Source organism: Oreochromis aureus, linkage group 11, assembly GCF_013358895.1.
Source record: "Oreochromis aureus strain Israel breed Guangdong linkage group 11, ZZ_aureus, whole genome shotgun sequence".
In the NCBI taxonomy this organism is placed as follows: Eukaryota; Metazoa; Chordata; class Actinopteri; order Cichliformes; family Cichlidae; genus Oreochromis; species Oreochromis aureus.
The window spans coordinates 16144999-16165332 of NC_052952.1; the positions used below are offsets into that span (position 1 = coordinate 16144999).

The 20334-nt window shown below is 38.6% G+C and overlaps 1 protein-coding gene and 1 long non-coding RNA gene across 2 annotated transcripts; both read left to right on the plus strand.

The window, feature by feature from the left end:
* Positions 1-10071: 10071 nt before the first annotated feature.
* Positions 10072-11224, plus strand: LOC120442687. Its single transcript, XR_005614865.1, has 3 exons — positions 10072-10145; positions 10236-10370; positions 11117-11224. It is a non-coding gene; the product is annotated as an uncharacterized LOC120442687 (long non-coding RNA).
* A 6638-nt stretch (positions 11225-17862) lies between these two features.
* Positions 17863-20334, plus strand: LOC120442579 (urokinase plasminogen activator surface receptor-like). The gene is made up of 5 exons (XM_039619269.1): positions 17863-17913; positions 18171-18287; positions 18364-18507; positions 19772-19882; positions 19971-20334. Exons 1-5 carry the CDS (start codon positions 17868-17870, stop codon positions 20171-20173), a joined length of 621 nt encoding a protein of 206 aa, XP_039475203.1. The 5' UTR covers positions 17863-17867; the 3' UTR covers positions 20174-20334.

Genomic DNA, 20334 nt, shown 5'->3' on the forward strand with positions numbered 1-20334 from the left:
CTCCCCCTTGCTGTAGCATGGGTGTTGTACCTCGTCAATCTCTAGCTGTGAGAGCAGTCACTTCTTCCGCATGTTGGAACACTGAGCTACTAGTTGTTTCATCAATGTGGACGTTGGGTATCGAAGATTCCATAGGTCCCTCATCCTATGGTTACTTGCGTAGTAGCATTCCAACAAAGCCCTATTTTTGTCTCTTGCACACCGATGCCTTCTTGTTCCAGTAGCCCACTTCTCATCAGGGTGTCCTGCTCCCTCAACACCTGACGCGGACCTTGTTGATCCGGGCGACGTCTGAGCCGGCATGACTTCATACGTATCTGTCTCACGCATGTCTGCGGTAGGCTTAGCATAGGTGGTCTAGCCTTAGGACCCCTGGCGGGAAATGAACTCGCAACTGCCGGTCCAGAGGCGTATAGTCTTACCACTATATATATATATATATATATATATGGAGAGAGAGAGAGAGAGAGAGAGAGAGAGAGAGAGAATGCATAGTATGCAAACGGCTAACAAACAAACATTATAGATGGCTAACAAACAAACATTGAGAATAGGACAAAGCCACAATGGCTAAATAATACTGTCCTGAACACAGTCCAAAATATTCAATAAGCCACATCACTGTCTACTGTCCATCTACTGTTTACTTTCATAGCCAAGTGACTAACAAATGTAAACAGAATTTTTCACTATCCCTACTAATTGATGTTATCTTGTTGTATCTCTGTTGTGGTCAGTGCTATCTTCTATGCTGTTGCATGCTGGGGCAGCAGGTTGAGGGTCACAGATGCCAACAGACTAAATAAACCGATCCACAAGGCCAGTAATGTTGTGGGGATGGAGCTGCGCTTCCTTAGGGTGGTGTCTGACAGGCGGATGTTGTCCAAGATAGAGACAATGCTGGATAATACTTCCCACCCACTCTATAACGTACTGACTAGTCACAGGAGCACGTTCAGTGCGCGACTGAGATTACCAAAAAGAACCACTGAATGACACAGGAAATCATTCCTGCCCATGGCCATCTCCCTGTACAACTCCTCCATGTAACACACTGTAAACACTGCAATAGTTACACCCTTTTTGCACATGCTCTTTTCTACTCTGTAATATTTTTGTCAATTTTCTTAATATATTTATTTACAATCACCTTTGCTAATTCTTGATATTTATAATTGAGTCATCTGTATACATTAGTCCTATTTCTTAAATGTGTAAAATCTTTAACATATTGTATTGTTTAAATAGCTTAGACTGTTACTGTTACTGCTTTTACAGTTTCTTCAACTGTAACCCACATAATTTCCTTAGGGATTAATAAAGTATTCTGATTCTGATTATTTCAGGATATATGACCTCTCATTCTCCAGTGACACATCTGCTTACCTGTATCTTTTGCTCATTTCTCCTCCTTGTCTTTTCTCTTTTTTCTAAACGGAGCACCTGATGGCTTTGAACTTTTCTTGTCCATCTTCCACTGGTTTTACTTTTGCACTCCAGTATTAACACCCATCCCCCAACCTGAGGATCACCGTAACATAAACTAACAGACCTACACCTTAGTGCACAGATTCAGTTTGTTTAAGGTTTTTTTTCTGGGATTTCGCACAGCCCAGGAAAAAAATCATTAATACATAATGGACTTGGATTTACAACATTATGAATGAAATGTGCTCTATTTAGAAGCAGCCCCCCCTTTTTCGACAGGTTGTGTGTGAGACTTCAGCACGGCAGCAGCAGCAAGTAGGCACAGCGACGGCCCTCGCGCTCACTTTTCGCGGATATGTGTCTGATAGAATTTAGAAATGTCTATACCATGATGTCTGGTGTTTTTGTGTTTGTTGGTTTGTTTTTACTTTGTTTTATTTTGCGAGCTGGTTATTAGATGCCGTTCCAGCCAACCAGAGAAATCCCCCCAAAATTCAAGTCTTCTTTAAGCTGATTTTTTTTTTTTATCTCACTCAACGTAAATGTAGCATTCCAGCATTACTGCAATTATTATTCGTGTGGTGAACCTAAATTATTTTCTCTCAAAATGGTCTCTCAAAACACAAAGTTATTGAGTTACACAACGGCTCTTTCAGGATCACCTGAATGAATGCAGCTACTGTTGGCTTCTCTGTACTTTTTGGATAAAACTACACCTTCATGCAAGGTAACATATTAATTTTTCATATAACCAATTGTGTATTTCTCTATGAGCTGAGAGCACTGCTAGAAGCTTGTAACAGTTTTTTGAACTTTTGGTGGTGTTACCATTCTCTTCTCTGCTGAAATACTAGTGTTTTGACAATATAGATAGGTCTTTTCAAAAGCGCCTTGTTTTAGAGGACAAATTATGTAGCCGCCAACTTTTAAGTGCTCGGAGCATGTGCTAGCTTATTAGCAGCTAGCCAGCAGCCATGTGGTCAATGAAGGATGATGTCCTAAGGCTTCATCAAACTTCATTCTTACTGTTTTCTTTTTATAATCTAATAATGTGGCATTCTGTGTTTGTTATTATATAATGCCATATTCTAGTAGAAAGTATTGTTTTGAGGGGTCTTTAACAGCACTGCATAGTTTACTGAGGGTGTATAAAATTGAGTTGAAAAAACAAATTCATTTTGTCATTATTTCAATAATTAAATTTGTTTTCTGGTAATTAAAATTATGAGTTCGTTGAACTTAAAATAATCATTTCAATGTGAAGACAATCTAGCTCAAACTCATTCATTTTGTGTTCAGAATCAGCCTGTGCTGTTTTAGGATAATTTTAACTTTACACAAAGAAAATCCAATTATTTTGATATTTTTTAATTACATTTATGAACAACTAACAAAATTTGTGTTCTTTGAAAGAAGGACCTGAATCTGTTTTTCGAGTGTACATCTCTATATTTAAGAAAATGTTTTCTTTAAAAAATAAAATGTAATATAGCACATAAATCAAAGGGTTTGTTTTTTAACTAATGAAACAGATGATAGATGAAACAAATTTTGTTTGCAATTTCTACAGTGGAAACCAATGAGTAGTTCATTTTGAGAGACCTGTATTTTTTTTTGAGTGCTCAGACTGAGTAGACAAGCACTATATAAATACCAGTCTGTTTACCTAAGTCTTTCTCATCTGATTAATCGATAACGATTAAACACTTAATCTGTGTTTGTGATAGTCAATATTATAGCTTATCAAATTGATAGGAAAAATAAATCTACACTTGGCTGACTTTCATCATATGCATTAGCTGCTGATTTATTTCTTTACAATCTAGATCATTTTGTTTCCATATTTTACTCCATTTTAGTCCCTGCTTTAAAGGTTACAGTTTTTTCTGATTGTTTTAGCACATTTTTTGTAACTATTGTTTATTTTTGCAAAACTCTACACACAAATAAGAAAACCTGTCACCCAATTATCAAAACATTGTAGTTCTCTTGCAAAAGCGAACACAGCTAGATTAACTCTTCACACCTTCGTAAAAATGGTGTTTTCGTATCAAACAGTACACACAAGCCATCATCTACTAAGCACACAATGCAGCAACTACACACTGATGGTATGAATACAAAACACATCTGACTTTTGCTTTCTCTGTGCACAAGGTAGGCCATGTCAGTTTGAGCTCATACTTTTGTCATAGATCCGTAAGCATAGAGGGATCCAAACATCTGGTACTGGTGTTTATTCACACACATCAAAACAAACACAAGTGTTTATTTCCAAGTATAGGATTATTTGCAATCACCATATTGACTATATGGGTTTCTTGGTCTGCAGTGAACATGCTTCCTCTGCCCCCAGCATCTGGTCGTCTAGCAATTCTGTAAAGTAACAATTTCAGTATTTTTACATCTATGGTATTGTTGTGTTTCTCATTAGCATGGCAGTGCTACAAGTCTTAGTGCAAAGTGACTGTACTAACCAACTGTCATTTCAAAATGTCCTTATGATGCTTGCTACAGTGTAGCGGCTTGAGTTAGGCTGAACCCGTTGGCCAGCTTCCCTCAGGGTCACTCCATGGTTGATTACATGGTCCACTATTGTAGCTCTGATGTCATCAGCAATTCTATTTCTTACTCTTCTTACCCTTCCTCTCCCCCCTCCTCTCCCCCTCCTTGTCCTCCTCTCCCCTCCTCGTCCTCCTCTTGCTCCTCCTTGTCTTTGTCGTCCTCTTCATCCTACTTCTTCCCCTCCACGTCCTCTTCCTCGGCCTCCTCTACTTCTCACTCTTCCTGCTCCCTCCATTGTACTCCACACACAGAGCTTACCTGTATTATAGTGCTTAGGCTGATTGCAAAGTGAACTAATTATCTAAAAAAGTTTTCACATGTGAAAGTGTGCCAGACAGTTGGCAAAATAGTGTAAATAATGGCCATAAATGTGTATAGTTTTGCTAGGAGTGTGTTGAAAATTTGGTAATTGAGTGTAAGCAGTGTGTTGTGTTTAAAGTTCTGCTAAGTGTGTCTTACAAAATGGCAAACTGAGTGCAAAGCAGTGTTTGTGCTTTTAGTTTTGCAAACTCAGTGAGTGGTTTTGCTATAAGTATTAATAGTTTTAGAAATTGTGCTATAAGAATCACAGTTAGGGTTTAAGCATTCAGAAAAAACTGTAATATTGGAAGAATGTAAAATTAAATTTCGGGGGATTTGGAGGCAACTCCTAAGAGTTTATCGCCATCTAATGGACAAATATTGTTAAAGCAGGCAGTTTAAACATAGACATGAACTTTATTAATCTTAACTTTATTAATATTAATCTAGGGAAATTCACTATTTTTTGGAACCAAAGGGGTAAGGCACACAAGTTAATTGAAAACATAATATATAGGAAAGGTTTTTCATCCTCTGCTGAGAAACTTCTGAACCATGACATGTTCAGATTTAAAAAGGTATTGGCCAATGTGAAATGGAGTGTTGCAAGTTGTCAGAGTTAGTCTATAATAACTTAATTAAAGATATCTTTTAGTTATTTAGAAGGAAATAACATTTATTCTTGATTTTTAAACATTTATTTTGAATTAATTGAAAATCAAAAAAACAGTGTGTTTTCTCATTATATTTTATGATTTGATTGACTGATTGATTGATAATGCTTTATTTATCCCAAGGGAAATTGTTTTAAAGGCTGCCAGACAATCCAACACCACCATGAGCACCCCTTCTGACCATACATAGAATACACAAACATAACATTGGGAAAACAGGTCAGAGCAATGTTCCCTCTAATTTTTCATGTGTCTGAGCGAACACACAAACTCCCTGAGCGGTCCCTTGGACCACTGTGAGCAACATCAGACGTGTGCACTGTGGTCACGCCAGCATCTAATCCATCCAAGTTACATGGTTTATTAAAATAATCAAATGACAGCATTTACATTTATGTTAGACTACTTTTAATTAAGTACTTTAGCCCACTTACAATGAAAATTTTTAAAAAAAATCTTGTTCATGACCTGTGTCGTATGTTAACACTATTGAAAGTAAAAAATAACTTTAACTCCAATTTTCCAATTTTGAAGACACATCTTTTTTTTTTTTTTTTTTTTATAAAGCTCTGAGTGGTATTATGAGTATGAGTCTGTGGTCTGATAGAGATTCCTGTAACTCTCTGTCGGCAAAATACAGTATATAATGACCAGTGTTAGGCAATTAATTATATAGTTACTTCTTCAAAAAAAGTAACTGAGTTTTGCAAACAAAGTTTTTTGCAGCTATTTACCTAAAAATTTTTAAATAAACATTTCAAACTATTTACAGAACAACAAAGCAAAAGTCAACAGTCCTCCAGCTGATGCAGGTGACCTTGAAGGAGAGGAGCAGATAGTTAAAACACAGTCCTGTTAGCAAGGAGAATTGTTGTTCTGGCCAGTCTTGGCCTTGGGTAGCCGCATGAAGGAGATGGTTGGTTGGGGTTTGAAAGAAGAACTGCATTCCAATTTTGCAGTTGATCTCAATGTCGATCACTGGTCACAGGTCTCTCAGTTCCCATTGCAGAGCCATGACCTTCTCCAAGATGTTATCCATAATGCGCTCAACAAACACAGTCTACTCATGGTTTGCCCATCGTCAATCGTGTCAGCCAGCCTTGTGGGGTCGTTCAATGTCCTCCATTGAGAGTGTTGCCAAGCACACGAAGCAACCGACCATCGCGTATCCGGCAGCAAACTTCTCTGCAGGACAATCAGCCTCTCCTGAGCCCAGGCTTCTCGTCGAGAATAGGGTGTCACTTTCATTAAGGGACCAGTTGATAAGCCAAGGAGGAAAGATAAAGGAGGGAGTTTGAAAAATGATGCGTCCGCCTCCACCGAGAGCCAAGAGAATTTGGCACTCGGTGTAGTGCATTGCACTAAATTACTCAGCAAGTGAAACATTCTCACACATATTTTCTGAAGAATATTATTTGTAATATTATTTTGTGGCCAGTAGGTGTCAGTGTGCAGATGGGTTTCAGATTTACAAACTCTTCCTTTGCCCATCACTACATCACATACTGTGGTCTGTTGGTGAGGTAATCAACGTATGCAGTAATGCGATGGTTGACTCCTGCTCCTTACACCTTCTCCCTCAGCAGTGTCTGTTGGATTTTATTGAAAGCACCAAATAAATTAAAAAAACACCTGACCCTCAGTACTTCCAGTGCTCTCCAGGTGTGGCAATATTCTGTGGAGGAGGCAAATGACTGCATTATCCACACCAATCCCCGAATGGTGAATGAACAACAAGGCGTCCAGTAGTGTGGTCACCAGAGGTCGTAAGTGGCTGAGGATGGTCCTCTTTGGGCTTAGGTTAGGCTCTCTGTGGTGCTGTTTTTGCACTGAAACCACACATGGAGTCTTCCACAGGACAATGACCTTCCCCCACTAAGGTTCTGATTAAAAAATAGTAAATTGAAAAGACACAACTATATCAGCACACAATACTGAAACAGCCAGATAGACAAAGAGAAAGAAAAACAAGGAAAGGTGATATTAGGTAGGGTTAATGAAAAAATACATAACATTTTTATATTTCTTTCTTTCATTTGTTGTTAATCAACATTATTTTGAAAAATCTTGGGCCATTATTGGTGTCTTTTAAAGCTTATTACTGTTTCCTGTCTTAACGTTCTTTATTGTTTTTTCAGGTTTCACTAATATTAGTATCTGGGATGGAGGGAAAAAGTCTCACAGATGTCTTTCACTTTCACTTATTCAAGTGAAATGCCTACTTAAGTTAAGAGGGAATAAGTGCATACATCAGTAGAACTTGTCTGCATACATTTTATCCTTCCTATCAAAACCTTGTGTTAAGAGTGAGGTATTGCTTGACACACAGGGGCGTTATAAGGCCTCCAGAGAGTGGAGTTTTCTAACAGAACATCTAGTTCGGTGTTTCCCAACCACTGTGCCACGGCACATAGGTGTGCCATAAGAAATGATTAGGTGTGGCATGGAGGATTATCTGGTTCCACCTGGTTAGTACTCCAAGCGACTGGCATGAGTAATGAACAGAACAATTAGAATTCTCTTCCACTAGAAGGCAGTACAACTACCTAGTGTAATTAAATGGGTTGCCAACTGCCATTAAAACAGAAGAAGATGAAGAAGAAATTACATAATAGTCATGCTGTGAGGGAGACAACACACGGTATAATAACAATAGATAAATATTTGAAAAGAAAAAGTAGTCATCTGACCTGGGTCCTCAAGAAAATTCCGACCTGCATGAAGGCCCTAGCATGAGTAGTGATCAGAAGAAAGCAAAAAGTGTTTTCTGGGGACAAACTGAGCCAATTCCGCTATACCTGGGGCGCAGGGAAGAATTATCAATATGCTTTTTGTGACATTTTTGATTGGTGGTGTTTTGTGTGCTTTTTCTAATGTGAAATATGTGCCATGGCTCCAAAAGGTAAACGCTGGTCTAGTTTAACAGAGCGCTGTGTATAGGGCATTCGAAGTAAGTCATTATAGTAAAATGCTTTTTGTTTAGAGAAAATGTGGAATGTTTGCTCAATATAATGCTATATTTGTCTGATAATTACAGATGCATTTCTTTTTTAAAGGATCAGTGTGATTACTTCAATTGAGCTAATCATTAATTTGAAAAAAAAAATCACTTGAACAGTTCTTTGGCGGTGATATGGAATAAAAATGTGTGTTTGTGTGAACAGATGTTTTGTATTCAGACCCCAGACCCAAGAAATCAAGGAAAGAGGCGGAAATCCGAGCGCAGGGATTGATTTCTTCATCACATAGCAGAGAGTTATCTTCTTGGATACGCAGGTATGAATAAAAAATTTTAGAATAAAAAATGTCCATCCATTCATCCATCCTTCCATCTTCTTCCGCTTTATCCGGAGGCGGGTCGTGGGGACATCAGACTAAGCAGAGAAGCCCAGACTCCCCAGCCACCTCCTCCAGCTTATCCGGGGAAACACCAAGGCGTTCCCAGGCCAGCCAAGAGATATAATCTCTCCAGCATATCCTGGGTCTGCCCAGGGGCCTCCTCCCGGTGGGACATGCCCAGAACACCTCAGCCAGGAGGCGCCCAGGAGGCATCCTTGTCAGATGCCCGAACCACCTCAGCTGGCTCCTTTCGATGTGGAGGAACAGCGGCTCTACTCTGAGCCCCTCCCAGATGGCTGAACTTCTCACCCTATCTCTAAGGGAGAGGCCAGCCACCCTTCGGAGGAAGCTCATTTCCGCCGCTTGTATCCGCGATCTCGTTCTTTCGGTCACTACCCACAGCTCGTGGCCATAGGTGAGGGTAGGAACGTAGATCGACCGGCTCCTTTCTCCCATCACTCGTGAACAAGATCCCGAGATACTGAAACGCCTCCACTTGGGGCAGGAGTTCATCCCCGACCCAGAGTGGGCACTCCACCCTTTTCCGGCTGAGAACCATGGCCTCAGATTTGGAGGTGCTGATCCTCATTCCCGCTGCTTCAAACTCGGCTGCGAACCATTCCAGTGCGAGCTGGAGGCCATCACTCGATGAAGCCAACAGAACCACATCATCCGCAAAAAGCAAAGATGAGATTCTGAGGCCACCGAAGTGAAAGCCCTCCGCCACTTGGCTGCACCTAGAAATCCTGTCCATAAAAATTATGAACAGAATCGGTGACAAAAAGCAGCCCTGGCAGAGCCCATCACCCACCGGGAACGAGTCCCGGTGAGTAAAAAATGTAATGACCTCAAATTACAGAAACAAAAGTCTACATAGTGACTATAAAAACAGTCACAGTTATCACAGATGGTTTATTTGAGGTTTTCTTTGGTGTGGGGAGACGTTGACATGCAGGGTTTAAAACAGTCTTAATTTTGCAGTTGAATGAATTTGTGGTACTGATACTTTTATAAATTTACAGCATCTTTTGCAAATTACCACATTTTGTTCGACATCCTCCTTGTGAGGATGTCAAACGACAGCGAGTCTCATTCCCTCACTCATCTGAAACTTGCACTGTTGCTATATTTTTCCCTATCCAGAAGTATATAAACTCATATTCTCAGTGCAGTGTGCCAGGTAGAAGATTTTCTGGTTGGGGGTGGGGGTACATTGCCCACCCCTTGGCTGTTAGTGTTCCTTTGAGTGTTTTTCTAGCCAGGTATGCTTTTACGCCACTGGCAGTGTGTTTGGGATCATTCTCACATGATCAGTGTCAGAATTTAATCCTTTTCTGCGTTCATGACTCTATCAACAAAGCTGGCTGAAATACGTCCCCAAGCTGTGACGAGCCTCTACCATGTTATACAGGTGGCTGTAGACAATCACTGTTGTACCTCTCTTCTGACCTCCTTCATACATATTAAGAATGATTTGAACCAAAAGTTCCAAATGTGGATTCAGGAGTGGTAAAAGGCTCCATCAGGTTTATGGTGTTTCTAGGTGAAAACCTTTTGTTTGCTTTGTACTTGTAATATGACTGTTTTATGACATTTTATGACTGTCCAAAGGTTTTTAGTGAATGTGTTTCTTTTAGTAGTCCTGTAAACAATCAGTAGTTCTGAAGTGAATTACCTGGCAGGCCACACCTATAACGCATGCTTTATTCTCAGGAACATTATCCATGCTCGACTGCAATATCTTCCCAGGCCTGGGGCAGGACTATCTGACAACTGAGGCCAATATGTTCTTGCTTCCTGTGCAGGAAAATGATGGTGAGGACAATTTGACCAAAGCAGGTTACAAATAATTTTCTTTTTATAAGGTAACACTCAAGTGACCTCTCGTGTGTTGTGTGAAAAATAAATAAATCTTTACATGTTGTTTAGGGTCAGGAACATACCCACTGTTCTCTCTGCTCCCCGGCTATAGAGGACACCCGGCCTTCTCCACCATGGTTTCAAAACTCCGCAGCCAAATGCTGGCCATGCCCCGCTGTCAGCTGTCACACACTATTCTCACTGGTAAAAATCATATTGTACTATTTATATACAAATGAATAATTATTTTATTCACATTCCAGTATTTAAAAAGTGTAGGTGACTAATCTGTGGGAAAAAAGCAAGACAACCAAGTATAAATGAGGAAGTATATCCTGCGCTCAGGTTGAGAATCAATTTTACGTTTTAAACTGGTTTTCTCAACAAAGCCATCATAAGTGTCATTATTTTTGAACTCCCATAGAAAGAGTTTCTAATCCCTTTGGAAAAAATGCCGAATTTCTATTAGAGACGAAGGGGTCTCTCTGTTCCCCTTTACTTTCAGTGGCCACAACCTGGTGTTTTTTTTGTTGTTGTTGTTTTTTTTTTTTTTAAACTAAAGGAAATGAGCGCTGATGGTTTGTAGTGAAATAGTTTTCTGAGGCATGGTGCAACCTGCTGCATGTACCTACAAGCACAACACATTCAGAGTGGTATTTCAAATACTTCATGTAAATATGAAGTATGAAATACTAAATATTTCATGCTGTGGGATATCAGGTTAATTTTTTTTTCTCAACATGCTTAACACAATATCAATTGAAAATGAAATACTACAGTGAAAAGAAACATATAATTCCATGCCATATAAAGAAAGTAAAAGCGTTAATAAGTAAGGTTGGTGCAGAAATACATACTATTTGGATTTTTTGTGAAATCTTGAGACATTATTGGGATTTTGTCCAAGTTCATCCCTCCGTTTCCTGCCTTAACTTTTTTTGTTTTTACAGGTTTCATTATGCAGCTCGTATCTGGGATGGTGTGAAAAAGTCCTCAGCCCTCTCTGAATACAGTCGTCTGCTCTGCTGACACGTGTTGAACTGCTCTTATGTACAGTTTTATTTAACTGATCAGATCACACAAAGACAAAAGAAGTGCAGCTGAATGAGATGTTTGAAGAAAAGTCAGTATGAACATAACTGGGCCATGAAATAAATATAATTATTCAGACTTTGAGTCCTGCTTGTTAAATAGTGTCCTGGGACTGTCCTCAGGAATTTTGATAGTTACAGATAAAGTTACAGCCTGTGCAGAGGTGGTGAGCGGGAAAAGAAAGTGTCTTCTCTCAGCACATCTCTAATAAAAATGCGAGAATAGTTTTTAAATTCAAGTCGTTCTTGACTGTGTTTCAGTTTTGATGCACTGATAGTTGAAAATACAGATTTCTGTCTTTTATTACCTTTTGAAAAGATAAGGGAAATATGCAGTGAATAATACACCACTGAAAACTGGTGTGTCTGGTTTTTATTGATATGTGCTGTAAGGTAGAATGTATGTGGCAATAATGGTTAAATCAGTTTGTGTGGTCGGTAACTTTGATTTCTCATGAATCACAGTCAGTTTTGTTTTTCATTCAGTGCAAGAGATGAAGCTGTCTTCAAGGACTACCACACAGAGTGATTACATGGTTAAAGCATACTCTACTGACATTTAAAACAGTCACTGGTCATCAAAGAAAAAAGAACAATTTACGTCTGTTCTTAAAGAAAATGATTTGCAGCCTAAATTATTTCAGCAATAGAATTAAACAACTTTACAGAATATTCCATTAAATATATGATACAAAAATCCATAATGCAATTTAATAACACTAAAATTTCAAACAAATACACAAAATTAAAACTAAAACAACATGTTTTCAAACTAGTTTTAATAGAATCCCATCAGGACTAAAAGAAAAATGCAGCATAGATGTTATTCTAATTTAACAGTGAAGATTTCTAACTAATACCAATTTAATTATTTAGACTCAAAAACAGTGAGTTATAGGTTCTTTGATGTCTTTGCCCAGTTGGTTATTTAACTTTGCAAACAAAAGAAGAAAAGCTACATGGAACACAGAGGTCATACTATAACCTTTAAGAAGCAAAATACGGATGTGTTATAATGTTCACATGAATAAATCTGCAGATTGCAATTTTATAGTAGATTAATGATGTTAGTACCGTATATTTGCACAACAGTTTTGTACCTGGATTTTAAGTCATTAAAAGCTAGTCAATCATTCAAGGTAACCAAACCATATTCAAAGTATGAAAAGTTTTATTGTTGGACTAGCCTTCTCTTTGAAATAAAGACTGATGGAACTATGCTTCCGTATTACCAGCTTTAATGAGATATCAGAAGCATCTCTAAAAAGAAATCTAAAAATCTCATTGAGGTCAATATGTTCTTGCCTCCTGTGCAGGAAAATGATGGAGGATAATTTGACCAAAGAAGGTTACAAAAATCTTTTCTTCTGATAAGGTAAAACTTCTGAGGCCTGTTGTGTGACAAGTAAATAAATCTTTGCATGTTGTTTAGGGTCAGGAACATACCCTTCAGAGTGGTGAAAAAAATTTCTTGCTGTGGGATATCAGGTTAATTTTTTTTCTCAACATGCTTAACACAATATCAATTGAAAATGAACTACCACAGTGAAAAGAAACATATAATTCCATGCAATATAAAGAAAGTAAAAGTGTTAATAAGTAAGGTTGGTGCAGAAATACATACTATTTGGATTTTTTGTGAAATTATTGGGATTTTGTCTAAGTTCATCCCTCCGTTTCCTGTCTTAACTTTTTTTGTTTTCACAGGTTTCACTATGCAGCTCGTATCTGGGATGGTGTGAAAAAGTCCTCGGCCCTCTCTGAATACAGTCGTCTGCTCTGCTGACACGTGTTGAACTGCTCTTATGTACAGTTTTATTTCACTGATCAGATCACACAAAGACAAAAGAAGTGCAGCTGAATGAGATGTTTGAAATAAGAGTCAGTACGAACATCACTGGAGCATAAAATAAATATAATTATTCAGACTTTGAGTCCTGCTTGTTAAATAGTTTCCTGGGACTGTCCTCAGGAATTTTGATAGTTACAGGTAAAGTTACAGCCTGTGCAGAGGTGGTGAGCGGGAAAAGAAAGTGTCTTCTCTCAGCACATCTCTAATAAAAAAGACAGATTTCTGTCTTTTTATTACCCTTGTAAAAAGAGTAGGGTAAATATGAAAGTGAAAAATATACCACTGAAAACTGGTGTGTCTGCTGTAAGATGGAATGTATGTGGCAATAATGGTTAAATACATTTTGTGTGGTCGGTAACTTTCATTTCTCATGAATCACAGTCAGTTTTGTTTTTCATTCAGTGCAAGAAATTAAACGGTCTTCAAGAACTACCACACAGAGTGATTACATGGTTAAAGCATACTCTACTGACATTTAAAACAGTCACTGGTCGTCAAAGACAAAAAAATGTACGTCTGTTCTTAAAGAAAATGATTTGCAGCCTAAACATATTTCAGCAATAGAATGAAACAACTTTACAGAATACATACATACACACATATATATCTATATATCTATATATATCTATATATATATATATATATATATATATACACACACACTTTTTTTTAGTTAAAACATTCATTTACAAATTGAACAAAGGAGGATATCCTCCAAAGATCATTGTTACAAAGGCCCAGTCCTGATAGAGAATTACAGTTTTTTCTGATGGCTTGAGCACATTTTTTGTAACTATTGGCTATTTTTGCAAAACTCTACACACAAATAAGAAAACTCTTCATCTGGCTTTTGCTTTCTCTGTGCACAAGGTAGGCTATGTCAGTTTGAGCTCATACTTTTGTCATAGATCCGTAAGCATAGAGGGATCCAAACTTCAAGTACTGGTGTTTATTCACACACATCAAAACAAACACAAGTGTTTATTTCCAAGTCAAAACGAAATAGTAATTTCACTGAGGAAAAAAAAGAAATCAGTCTACATTGTGTCATCTCTCTGGGTCCGGCCACAAAATTTCGTCTACATCACATGAAATGTCCTCTAGTCCAGCGGTCCCCAACCTTTTTTGTGCCACGGACCGGTTTATGCCAGACAATATTTTCACGGACCGGCCTTTAAGGTGTCGCGGACAGTGTTGGGGAGTAACGGAATACATGTACCGCCGTTACGTATTCAGAATACAAAATATGAGTAACTGTATTCCGTTACAGTTACCGTTTAAAAAGGTGGTATTCAGAATACAGTTACTTTGTTGAAATAAATGGAATACATGGCGGTACTTCCCTGTTTCATATTGTCGCGGGTCAGGACTGTTTGGGTTTGTTTGACAGCTACGTTCTGTTGTTCCAGGCGGCAGCGTTACGGTTGCCATGGTTACAGGGTGACGCGCTCTCTCTGCGTGTTTCCTGGGTGAGAGAGCGCTTTTTTGTTGTTGTTGTTGTGCTAAGCTAAAAGGCAGAATGCTACAGGCATAGCTCTAAAGCATGTAGCCTGATGGGCAGTGTAGTCCGTGCTGCAGCGAGAATGGACTGCCATACCCGTTATGTGTCTGTGAGCGAGGGAGGGAGAGAAAGGAAAAGTCCGAGCTGTCACGGAGCAAAAACGGGAGCTGGAAGCATGTAAATATAATAATAACCACTGCAGCCAAGAAGAGTGCCTGAGGAGCCCATTTGTAAGTAAGCTATTAAGACTCAACTGTACACTGTGTTCGTGTTTTCCTCCGGAAAAAATAAGTTCCGTTGGAGAAGCCTTTCAACGCCTTTCTCTGTCTCCCGCAAGCAAAGTTGACCCAGACAACAAAGTAAAGCTAGTTTTCGGCTACCAGCCCGACACGAACCCGACGTATTAGCCAGAGGTCCCTTTACTACGTTTCGGAGCCGCGGACCTTCAGTATCAGTAATAAATCACAGCAATAGGACATTCATGTAGTTGTAAACAGCATGATAATATATTAAGTATTCCAAAGTATTCAGAATACGTTACTCTCATTGAGTAACGTAACGGAATACGTTACAGAATACATTTTGGGGCATGTATTCAGTATTCTGTAATGGAATACATTTTAAAAGTAACCTTCCCAACACTGGTCGCGGATAAACACAACAAAATAAAACTAGTACCGGTACCAAAAAAAAAGAGAAGATTTATTCATAACACACGTGAAAAGACCCAGGAAAAGTGAGTTAACGATAAAAACGATAACAAAATAACGCTGAAAACCGATAAAAACCCTGAAAACCATACATTTCACATCTGAGCCTCAACTCTCGCAGCCCGGTACCAAACGACTCATGGGCTGGTACCGGTCCGAGGCCCGGGGGTTGGGGAGCGCTGCTCTAGTCCAAGGCACAGGGGAAAATATCTTCTGGAATTTTACATCTATGGTATTGTTGTGTTTCTCATTAGCATGGCAGTGCTACAAATCTTAGTGCAAAGTGACTGTACTAACCGACTCTCATTTCAAAATGTCCTTATGATGCTTGCTACAGTGTAGCGGCTTGAGTTAGGCTGAACCCGTTGGCCAGCTTCCCTCAGGGTCACTCCATGGTTGATTACATGGTCCACTATTGTAGCTCTGATGTCATCAGCAATTCTATTTCTTACTCTTCTTACCCTTCCTCTCCCCCCTCCTCGTCCTCCTCTTGCTCCTCCTTGTCCTTGTTGTCCTCTTCGTCCTACTTCTTCACCTCCACGTCCTCTTCCTCAGCCTCCTCTACTTCTCACTCTTCCTGCTCCCTCCATTGTACTCCACACACACAGCTTACCTGTATAATAGTGCTTAGGTTGATTGCAAAGTGAACTAATTATCTAAAAAAGTTTTCACATGTGACAGTGTGCCAGACAGTTGGCAAAATAGTGTAAATAATGGCCATAAATGTGTATAGTTTTGCTAGGAGTGTGTTGATCCTTTGCAAATTGAGTGTAAAGCAGTGAGTTGTGTTTACAGTTCTGCAAAAAGAGTGCTGTGCAGTGGATTGTAGCTACAGGTTTGCAAAGTGTGTGTTACAAAATGGCAAACTGAGTGCAAAGCAGTGTTTGTGCTTTTAGTTTTGCAAACTCGGTGAGTTGTTTTGCTATAAGTATTAATAGTTTTAGAAATTGTGCTATAAGAATCACAGTTAGGGTTTAAGCATTCAGAAAAAACTGTAAGCAATTTAAAAATGTTACCATTCACTTACAGTTTTTTCTGATGGCTTAAGCACATTTTTTGTAACTATTGGCTATTTTTGCAAAACTCTACACACAAATAAGAAAACTCTTCACCCAATCAGCAAAACATTGTAGTTTTCTTGTAAAAGCGAATAACCTTTGCTTAACTCACCACACCTTTGTAAAAATGGTATTTTCGTATCCAACAGTTAACACAAGCCATCATATTAATAAGCACACAATGCACCAACTACACACTGATGGTATGAATAAAAAACACATCTGGCTTTTGCTTTCTCTGTGCACAAGGTAGGCTATGTCAGTTTGAGCTCATACTTTTGTCATAGATCTGTAAGCATAGAGGGATCCAAACTTCAAGTACTGGTGTTTATTCACACACATCAAAACAAACACAAGTGTTTATTTCCAAGTATAGGATTATTTGCAATCGCCATATTGATTATATGGGTTTCTTGGTCTGCAGTGAACATTCTTCCTCTGCCCCCAGCATCTGGTCATCTAGCAATTCTGTAAAGTAACAATTTCTGTATTTTTACATCTATGGTATTGTTGTGTTTCTCATTAGCATGGCAGTGCTACAAATCTTAGTGCAAAGTGACTGTACTAACCGATTCTCATTTCAAAATGTCCTTATGATGCTTGCTACAGTGTAGCGGCTCGAGTTAGGCTGAACCCGTTGGTCAGCTTCCCTCAGGGTCACTCCATGGTTGATTACATGGTCCACTATTGTAGCTCTGATGTCATCAGCAATTCTATTTCTTACTCTTCTTACCCTTCCTCTCCCCCCTCCTCGTCCTCCTCTTGCTCCTCCTTGTCCTTGTCATCCTCTTCGTCCTACTTCTTCACCTCCACGTCCTCTTCCTCAGCCTCCTCTACTTCTCACTCTTCCTGCTCCCTCCATTGTACTCCACACACACAGCTTACCTGTATTATAGTGCTTTGGTTGATTGCAAAGTGAACTAATTATCTAAAAAAGTTTTCACATGTGACAGTGTGCCAGACAGTTGATAAAATAGTGTAAATAATGGCCATAAATGTGTATAGTTTTGCTAGGAGTGTGTTGATCATTTGGAAATTGAGTGTAAAGCAGTGAGTTGTGTTTACAGTTCTGCAAAAAGAGTGCTGTGCAGTGGATTGTAGCTACAGGTTTGCAAAGTGTGTGTTACAAAATGGCAAACTGAGTGCAAAGCAGTGTTTGTGCTTTTAGTTTTGCAAACTCAGTGAGCGGTTTTGCTATAAGTATTAATAGTTTTAGAAATTGTGCTATAAGAATCACAGCTAGGGTTTAAGCATTCAGAAAAAACTGTAACTTGAATTATGTGGAAAATAAAATGAATACAAAGAATTCCTACATAAGTTGGAAACTTAAATTCTTATTCAATGGCTTGTTTTCGATAGTCAGGTTCCTTCACTGAGAAAGGCAGAATTAAGGAGTGGTCAGAGAGAGCAGACCACTCCCCTAGATGAGAATTACTTATAACCTGAACAGAAACTAAATTAGAATTCACTTCTATCTGATCATCACACGATGCAGATCCTTGTGCTGATCCTTGGGATGGTGCTGCTCCCTAGAGGCAAGTTTTTGTTCAGTTATCTGTTCTTTTGAAGAAAGTTCTGTAATATTCAATGAAACATTTTCTTTTTTAATGCTTCTACAACATGTTTTAGTACAACCCAGTAAACGTTTGTCTACGTTCTACAAATTATTATACTAATTATTGTACTGTTGGCCCTCTATTTTTTAAACTGTTCATTTTAGTGAATGTTTTAGAATTTGTCCATGCATTAGAAGCAAAAAAAAATTCACTTATCTTTATCTTTGTTTTATCAGCCTGTGCTTTGACATGTTACGAATGCATACCGGACCTCTCTGGAAGCTGCAATGAGACAACAAAAGATTGTCCTTCCAACACTCAGTGTGGATCATTCAGACTGACTTCATATGCAGGTATGATATTTTATAGTTTTTATTTTATTCTTCTTTTGAACTGGTTCAGTTTTCAATGGTTCGTCTTTGGTTGCAGGTGAAACCAAGGCTGATGTTAAAGAGAAAGGTTGTGCTGCAGCTGAGGAGTGTGTTCAGGCCTCAATCAACTATGGAGTTATCCAAACTGTAATTACCAGCAAGTGTTGCACCTCTAACCTTTGCAACTCTCAAGATGCCCCTGGTAATTTCTATCATGGTATTTTGAAATGCAATTTCCTGTCCTTGAAACTAAAAAAAAAAAAAGAAAAAGAAAAATCAATTTATTTGTATTAAATATGTTGAGAAAGTTTTGAAGTGAGTCAAAACCTTTCTCTCAATCGTCAAATTCACTTGAATAGAAGAGGGCAAAATAATCAATCTTTTAAAATTTTGTGAATGAAAAATCATCATCATCATTTATTTATTTATATAGCACTTTAAAAACACACCAGTAGACCAAAGTGCTGTACAATACAAATATGCATATAGTAATAAGATAGCAGAAACCACACATAGCAATAAAATTAATTTAAAAAAAAATGTCAGTTAACCACAGAGTTAAAAGCCAGGGAGTAAAAATAGGTTTTTAATAAAGACTTAAAAACTGGCACTGATGTAGCCTGTCTAATATGGAGAGGAAGGTTATTCCAAAGCATCGGCGCTGCGACAGAGGACGCTCGGTCTCCTCTAAGTTTCAGCCGTGACTTTGGGACCGAAAGCAGCAACAGCTCAGCTGACCGAAGGGAACGAGTGGGGACACGGGGCTTCAACAAGTCAGACAAATAAACAGGTGCCAGACCATTTAGAGATTTAAAAACCAATAAAAGGACTTTAAAACGGATTCTAAATTCAATTGGAAGCCAGTGTAGAGAGGCCAAAATCGGAGTGATGTGATCAAATTTCCTTCTCCCAGTTAAAAATCGTGCCGCAGCATTTGCACTAGTTGCAAGCGTGACAAAGTGCCCTGCCCAACCCCTATTAAAAGAGAATTGCAATAATCTAAACGTGAAGTAATAAAGGCATGAATAACACTTTCCAAGTCACGCTTGGAAAGAAAGGGCTTAACCTTCGTTAAACGTCTGAGGTGATAGAATGCTGATTTTACCACCCCGTTTACGTGGTCATCAAAGGTAAGTGCAGAATCAATTTTTACTCCGAGATTTGTGATCGAACTCTTTAGTTGGGAAGTCAAAGCTGCAAGATCAATATCTGGAGTGTGAGAAAAACGATTTGGGCCAAATAAAAAATTTAAAAAGTTTTTTGCCATCCATGCTTTAACATCAGTAAGGCAAAAAAAAAATAAATAAAAATAAAAAAAATAAAAAAAAAATCTCAAACAATAAACATATTAATAACATAAACGGTTTTTCTTTTGTTTTCTTTTGTTTTTTTTCATGCTGATGTTTTTGGCACAATGCTAAAATAAGCAGGGAAACAAATATTACACATATTTCTGTATTTAACAGAGGGCAGCATCTCCTCTCCAAATGGGAAAAAGTGCTTCTATTGTGATGGAACTGATTGCAGTAAAACTCTAAATTGCGATGGAGATGAGGACTACTGCATCTCAACAACAGGTAACAGGACGTCAGCATTCAGTGTCTGCATGTTTGTTCTTTTCTGCTCAGAAAAACGTTCAGTGATTCCCTCTTTTCATTTCCTCAGTGACTACAGGAGGGCAAAAGGGGACTGTAAAGGGCTGTGCCTCCAAGGTGATTTGCTCAGGCACACAATCTGCACAGATCCCAGGAATCGGTGGAGCAGAAATCAGCTGCTGCCAGGGTGACCTCTGCAACAGTGCCATCAGTACAACTGCTGGCCTTCTGCTCTTTGTCACACCGCTGATCTCTCTGGTCTTGTTCTCTTAGCTGATGGAAACAACAACATCACAGCCCAGCTTTTTATATGACTGTCACAATGTTTCCTCCCATTTCACCAGAGCTTAATTTTTGTTTTTGAAATTTTTGTAACTAAACATAATTTTCGGTTGGTGGAAAAAATAAATGAATACATTTCTTAAAATCCTGTA

Excerpts from the sequence above, each read along its gene's own strand:
- LOC120442579 (XM_039619269.1), top strand. The coding sequence starts at position 17,868 with ATGCAGATCCTTGTGCTGATCCTTGGGATGGTGCTGCTCCCTAGAG. Across the intron at positions 17,914-18,170 it reads GATGGTGCTGCTCCCTAGAG|CCTGTGCTTTGACATGTTAC; the intron begins GCAAGTTTTTGT and ends TTGTTTTATCAG. Across the intron at positions 18,508-19,771 it reads CAACTCTCAAGATGCCCCTG|AGGGCAGCATCTCCTCTCCA; the intron begins GTAATTTCTATC and ends TGTATTTAACAG.